Below are 7130 nucleotides of genomic sequence, written 5' to 3'. Positions count from 1 at the left end.
TTAACATATTTTATTGATTATTTTATTACAGTTGTCCCATTCTTTTTTCTCCCCTTTACCCCCCTCTGTCTGTTACCCACATTCCCTCTAGCATTCCCGACCCTTCGCTTAGTTCATGTCTATGGGTCATATATATAAGTTCTCTGTCTTCTACATTTCCTATACTATTCGTAACCTCCACCCTACTTTGTACCTACCATTTATGCTACTTATTCCCTGTACCTTTTCCCCCATTCTCTCCTCTCCCCCTCCCTGCTGATAACCATCCATGTGACTTCCTTTTCTGTGATTCTGTTCTTGCTCTAGTTGTTTGCTTAGTCTGTTTTTGTTTTTAGGTTCAGATGTTGATAGTTGTGAGTTTGTTGTCATTTTACTGTTCATACTATTGACTTTCTTTTTTTTAGATGAGTGCCTTTAATATTTTATGTAATAAGGACTTGGTGATGATGAACTCTTTTAACTTGACCTTATCTGAGAAGCACTTCATCTGCCTTCCCATTCTAAATGATAGCTTTGCTGGACAGAGTACTATTGGATGTAGGTCCTTGTCTTTCAGGACTTGGAAAACTTCCTTCCAGCCCCTTCTTGCCTGCAAGTTTTCTTTGGAGAAATCAGCTGATAGTCTTGTGGGAACTCCTTTTTAGGTAACTGTCTCCTTTTCTCCTGCTGCTTTTAAAATTCTCTCCTTATCTTTACTCTTGGGTAGTTATTATGATGTGCCTTGGTATGTGCTTCCTTGGGTCCAACTTCTTTGGGACTCTCTGAGCTTCCCAGACTTCCTAGAATTTTACTTACTTTGCCAGATTGGGGAAGTTTTCTTTCATTATTTTTTCAAATAAGTTTTCAATATCTTGCTTTTCCTCTTCTCCTTCTGGCACCGTTATGATTCAGATGTTGTAATGTTTAAAGTTGTCCTGTAGGTTCCTAAGCCTCTCCTCATTTTTTTTTTTTTTTGAATTCTTGTTTCTTCATTCTGTTCTGGTTGAATGTTTATTTTCTCCTTTTGTTCCAAATCATTGATCTGAGTCCCAGTTTCATTCCTTTCACTCTTGGTTTCCTCTATATATTTTTTTCACTTTGTATGGACTTCACTTCTTCCTTTATTTTGTAACCATGTTCAATAATTTCTGTGAGCATCCTGATTACCAGAGTTTTGAACTCTCCATGTGATAGTTAGCTATCTCCTCATAGCTTAGGTCTTTTTCTGTTTTTTTTTTTTTTAGGATTTTATTTATTTATTGTTAGAGAGAGGGGAAGGGAGGGAAAGAGAGAGGGGAAGGGAGGGAGAAAGAGAGGGAGAGAAACATCAATATGTGGTTGCCTCTCACACATGCCTTACCTGGGACCTGGCCTGCAACCCAAGAGTGTGCCCTCACTGGGAATCCAATCAGTGACACCTTGGTTCTCAGGCCAGCGCTCAATCTACTGCGCCACACTGGTCAGGCATTTTTCTGGAGTTTTGATTTGTTCTTTCATTTGGGCCATATTTCAATGTCTTGGCACACCAGTCTTGATGAATGTTTCTTCTTTAACTCCTTGGTTGTTGGACTTCTATACAGTTTGATTTTTCTGGCAGTTATGGCTGGTTTTTGTTTTTAAATTGGTTGCTTCCTTCTTTTGGTTGTGCAAAGAGGTGAAGCATATCTACCTACACCTCCATCTTGAGCAGAATTCCCTGGAAAAGTAATTTTTAAACAATGTTTTAACTCTGAGATAAGCTTGTTAGACTTAAATAGAAGAACTTTGTGGAATTTTTAAAATCTCCCCTTAAAATGGAGAAATGATTTGAAGAAGTACTCATCTCTCTACCTCCATTTCCATAGTAAGTATTCCACAGAAAAAGGAACCTGGGAAGAACAGGAAGATCTCACTGAATATTTAAGCAGTACCTTCAAGGTTGGGGAGTAGCATCAGCAAGAGGAAAGGCAGATGAAATGAAGGCAAAGTGTCACTGATTTTTGCCTCTCTCCCTGGGGAGAAGATTGCTCATTTGAAGTCACTGTGGCCTGCCCAAGACCATCCGACATGAAGATATAACTCCAAGGTAAGATTTCCTGGGCCAGCAGGTTTATCCCAGTGCTATTATCTGAATAGGCCACCTAAGCTTACTTTAGAACAGCTTCCAGAGGTTCTCATGCTTCCTCCCACAAGCAGAGAGGGTTCTTCCTGAAAGCTGCTTGTGCCAAAGGTATCACAATAGCAAGGCTTCAGAATAACTGTAAATCTATGTCCCCAATAGATGGGCATTTAGAGTTTTTTCAGAAATCCCTGATGGTACTTCAGACTTCAGTAAAGAAGCTTTAGGAAGGCAAGAAATGTGGCCTACAGCATTAAAAGGACAAAAGGAGGCTCTTGCTAACCTTAATGTAACAAGTTGTGTAAAATAATAGGTAAAAAGTTATTGAGTGCTAAATATGTGCCATGAAAAGAGCCAAGTGACTTATATACATTACCTCATTTAGTGCTCATAAAAAGTCATTGTGGTTTGGAAGGTGAAAGAGACTCAGAATTCAGAGTCCAAGGTCACAGAGCTGGTAAGTGGTAGAGGTAGGATTGAAATCCAGTTCTAAGGGATACCAGGAACCAAGCTCCGCCCTACTAATTTATATTAAGACTTTAAACCCATTTTAAAAGATGTTTAAGGATCATGAAGTTTCCTGGTTATGTGCAATAAATCAAAGTTCCTAGGAAATTTTATATGATATTCATATAAAGTTGGTAGTGTCCAACACTGATTTTGCTAAAATTTTACATAACTTTCAGATGGCCTTCTAGAGTTCAGCCACACATTTTTTTAAAAGATCTTCCCTATAATTCAGATACCCAGTTTTTTCATATGCACACGCACAAAGAGATACCACACACACACCAGACAATGAACACCACCTGTACATATACTACCCAAATAAATACACACAGAACACAGACACCACATAAAGACCATACACAAACACACAAATACACCACAGATACAGAGATCTCACCTATACACAGCTCTATACATATCCCGTGGATCCAAAACATATCACAGAGACACACCACAGAAATACACACGAAGACCATATAGCCATATACAATATATACATACAAATACACTGCAGGGATACAGACAGACCACAGACACACATGCTGTACATGCACAGTATCAGAAACTCCCCATAAGATTTTGTTTCTCCTTATCTATTTATTATATCCTAGTTTCTATCCAGTTTCCAGCATATTTATTATTTCATTCATGCCTTACCTCTTGCTGCTGGTCTCTTCTCTATCGTAACCCATCCCAAATAGGGAATGCCTCTCTTTTCCTTCCATTCCCCAGAGCAACCACCAATGTTAAGACAGTTGAAATCAATGAGAAGGGACATTACACCATGTCAAAGCATAGCAAATGAATTAAAATTGAGGATTAGACACTCCTCATTTTAAATCCCCTGTGTAATTTCTGTACTTCTGAATATTTCATTGACCCTTTATGCTCTTCAAGCCTCCCAAAGACATCCTCACTCCTCCTCCCTCTTCTCATGGTCCCAGGACCTTCACACAACTTTTCTCAGGTTCCCACTCATTCTCTCACTCACTATTGCCTGTCCATTCCACATCCTCAGTCCATTCAGTTTTTACTCCCAAAGCAGGCTATTTAGGTATTTTTCTGAAGAGAACTATTTTTTCTACTTTGGAGAAAAACATTGCAACTCCCTTAAAAGACAGAATTAAGTTAAAGCAGTTGTGGTTTTAATAACAATAACTTTATTTCTTCTGTCTATACAGTCTTGGAATGTTTTTGCTTTGTGAATAAAAACATTACCAGTTATACCCATTGATTTGCCAAACTTATCAAAAACCAAGTTATTGATATGAATGTTATAACATGTATTTTCCAAAATAGTCTCAGGTTTATATTTTCAATACTATAGGAACCACTATCCAGAAATGGAATGTTTTGAATAATCAAATATTTTGATTGATGGAGCATTATCAAAACACTAGGCATGGAATACCAGTTTACAAAGTGGAAACATAAAACATTGGTAGGGTGCCCAACCTGCCACAATGGAGGCGTGGTGGGAATTGATGATTAATAAGAAATTTAACCCTTTAAAGCCTCACTTTCTCATGTTTGAATATTTGCCTTCCTGAGGAAAGAAAGAAATGATTTTCATATAATATTCCTGGCATATAACAAATATTGTATAAATACCAGTTTTTTACTTCTTTCCCTCTTTCCCCTCCCCAAGTAAGGAAGAACCACTAGTGTATTCTACAGTCCACTATCCTCCTTCCCTGATGATTCTGAAGACACTTCACAGTCCTACAGAGCCCTAGGGCTCCCATGTGCATATCAGTCCTTACTGCTATGTGCTCAGTGCTAGAATACTAAATAATAGCATTTATTATATATAATCAGCTCATGGGAGAAATCTCATTATAGCTCCCCTTGATTAATAATTTGCAGCAGTTGTTATTATTTTTGTTATTCAATTTTATTAGCAACATTTGCCATGATCAAGTCTTAGTCAAGCAAAACTGATTCTACATTGCCTTTTTCAAGAAGCTGTGCCTATCAAGAAGGGTCAGATTCCTGGTTAATGTCTAAATAGAAAACTTTTAGCTACCTAAATCAATGACTTAACAAAGTCAAAATATCCATTACACATTAATTTCATATCATTTGTAGTATTTCTATTTTTGATGCTCAAATTAATCTGATCTTCATTCTTCATACAAAACAAAGACCTTGGGAAAAATATCTGACTTACGTTATTGTGGAAACATTATGTTTGTCATTTTAAAAATATTTTCATTTTGTCCATTGCTATTTGAATTTCTATATTTAACCTTTTTGTTTGCTTCTTTTATGTTCTTATTTTCAGTAACTCATCCTGCTAGTAATTATGGATCTCATCAACTCTTCTGATTACCAGGTCAATGTCTCTATATTAGTAAGAAACAGCATTCACTTACCAGCTCCTGCCCCAAAAATGATCATTGTCATTCTTTTGTTCACATCATCAATAATTGGTATTATTACCAATGGTCTCTATCTATGGATACTAAAATTCAAGATGAAAAAGACGGTCAATACTCTTTTCTTTCTTCATTTTGTTCTCTCACATTTTATTGCAACATTGATTGTGCCACTTATAACCATCCCCTTCCTTCAGAACAATCACTGGAGCTTTGGAACGGCCATGTGCAAGATCTTCAACAGCATTTTGCATACAGGATTATCTGCCTCTGTTTTCTTCCTCTCAGCCATCAGTGTTGACCGTTATATTCTCACTTTTCACCCAGTGTGGTCACAGCTGCACCGAACCCCACGCTGGGCTTCCAGCATCATCCTGGGAGTCTGGATCTCTGCGGCTGCCCTCAGCATGCCCCATTTGGTTTTCAAGGAGACATATGATGACCACAAAGGAAGGGTGACCTGCCAAGATAACTATGCCTTATCTACTGACTGGGAAAGCAAAAAGATGCAAACATTAAGGAAATGGATTCATGTAGCCTGTTTCACCAGCAAGTTCTTGCTAAGCTTCCTTCTGCCTTTCTTCATCATCACCTTTTGTTATGTAAAAGTAGCCAACCAGATGAAAAAGAGGAGCCTATTTAAATCCAACAAGCCCTTCAAAGTCATGAAGACTGCCATTATCTCTTTCTTTGTGTGTTGGGTGCCCTACCATGTATACCGGGGCTTACTTCTCTCTGACAACAAATCTTTACTTTTACAGTTGACTATGCTAGTTGCAGTGATTACCACTTCTTTTAATATTGTCTTTTCTCCTACACTCTACCTATTTGTTGGGGAAAATTTCAAAAAAGTTATCAAAAACTCAATTCTTGCTCTGTTTGAGTCAACATTCAGTGAGGATTTTCCTCCAGAAAGGACACAAAACCTAAATTTACAAGCCTACATTTAAATTCTAGGTCCCAGAACAAACATGAGCTTTTTTTAGTCAATCAGCCAACCAGAGATATACCCTCTGCTTCTGTATAATATAGTTCCTATATTAAAGGGACATCTGGGGTGTACTGTAGTTAGATTACAAATATTAAAAAGTCAGTAAGCAATAGGTGATATTACAAATGTAATTCTGCCCTTTTTTTATTCTGGCAAAATACTGACCCTTGAGCAACATGGGTTTGGACTGCAAAGGTCCAAAATGTACACACAGATATTTTTCAATAAGCACATTCAGCACTGTAAATGTATTTTCTCTTATGATTTTCTCAATAACATTTTCTTTTCTCTAGCTCACTCTATTTATTGTATGAATACTATATATAGGGAGCTAGGGGGCTTGTAAAAAGGTGATGGGATTAAGAAGTATAAACTGGGCCCTGGCTGGTGTGGCTCAATGGATTGAGTGCTGGCTTTCAAACCAAAGGGTCGCCAGTTCGATTCCCAGTCAGGGCACATGCCTGGGCTACTGGCCAGGCCCCAGTAGGGGGTGTGCAAGAGGCAACCACACATTGATGTATCTCTCCCTCTCTTTCTCCTTCCCTTCCCCCTCTCTAAAAATAAATAAATAAAATATTTTTAAAAAATTTTTAAGTGCAAATTGGTAGTCACAAAATAGTCACGAGGATATGAAGTACAGCATAAGGAATATAGTCAGTAACATTGTAATAACTATGTACAGTGCCAGGTGTGTACTTGAAACGTCAGAGGACCAATTAGTAGTGTATACAATTGTCTAACCACTATGCTGTACACTGAAACTAATACAAAATAATACTGAATATGAACTGTAATTGAAAAATAAAACTTTTTAAAAGAATATATTATATAATACATATAACATACACATATGTATTAATTGATTGTTTATGTTACTGGTGAGGCTTCCAGTCAATAGCAGGCTATTACTAGTTAAGTTTTGGGGAAGTCAAAAGTTATACATTGATTTTTCTGACTGCAGAGGATTTGGAGCCCCTAATACCCATGTTGTCTAAGGGTCAACTGTATAACAGAATTTGCCATTTTCACCATTTCATTTTCAGCATTTTCAATGTAAATTCCAGTGGCATTAACTACACTCACAATATTTGCAGCCATCATCACTGTTTCCACAAGTTTTATCACCCCAAAGAGAGGTCCTATATCCATTAAATATTAATTCCTCATTCCTCCC

At 37.4% G+C, this 7130-nt stretch overlaps 1 protein-coding gene across 1 annotated transcript; it reads left to right on the top strand.

Annotated features, from left to right (window-relative positions):
* The first annotated feature begins 4892 nt into the window (after window positions 1–4892).
* GPR33 (G protein-coupled receptor 33) lies at window positions 4893–5915 on the top strand. Its single transcript, XM_045841156.1, has one exon. It carries the CDS (start codon window positions 4893–4895, stop codon window positions 5913–5915), a length of 1023 nt encoding a protein of 340 aa, XP_045697112.1.
* Window positions 5916–7130: the final 1215 nt, after the last annotated feature.

The sequence above is a fragment of the Phyllostomus hastatus genome, unplaced genomic scaffold (genome assembly GCF_019186645.2).
Source record: "Phyllostomus hastatus isolate PE091 unplaced genomic scaffold, TTU_PhHast_1.1 phas_contig_348, whole genome shotgun sequence".
NCBI classification, from domain to species: Eukaryota; Metazoa; Chordata; class Mammalia; order Chiroptera; family Phyllostomidae; genus Phyllostomus; species Phyllostomus hastatus.
Note: the sequence above shows the minus strand (reverse complement) of the source record. Positions and strands in the feature narration are given on the sequence as shown.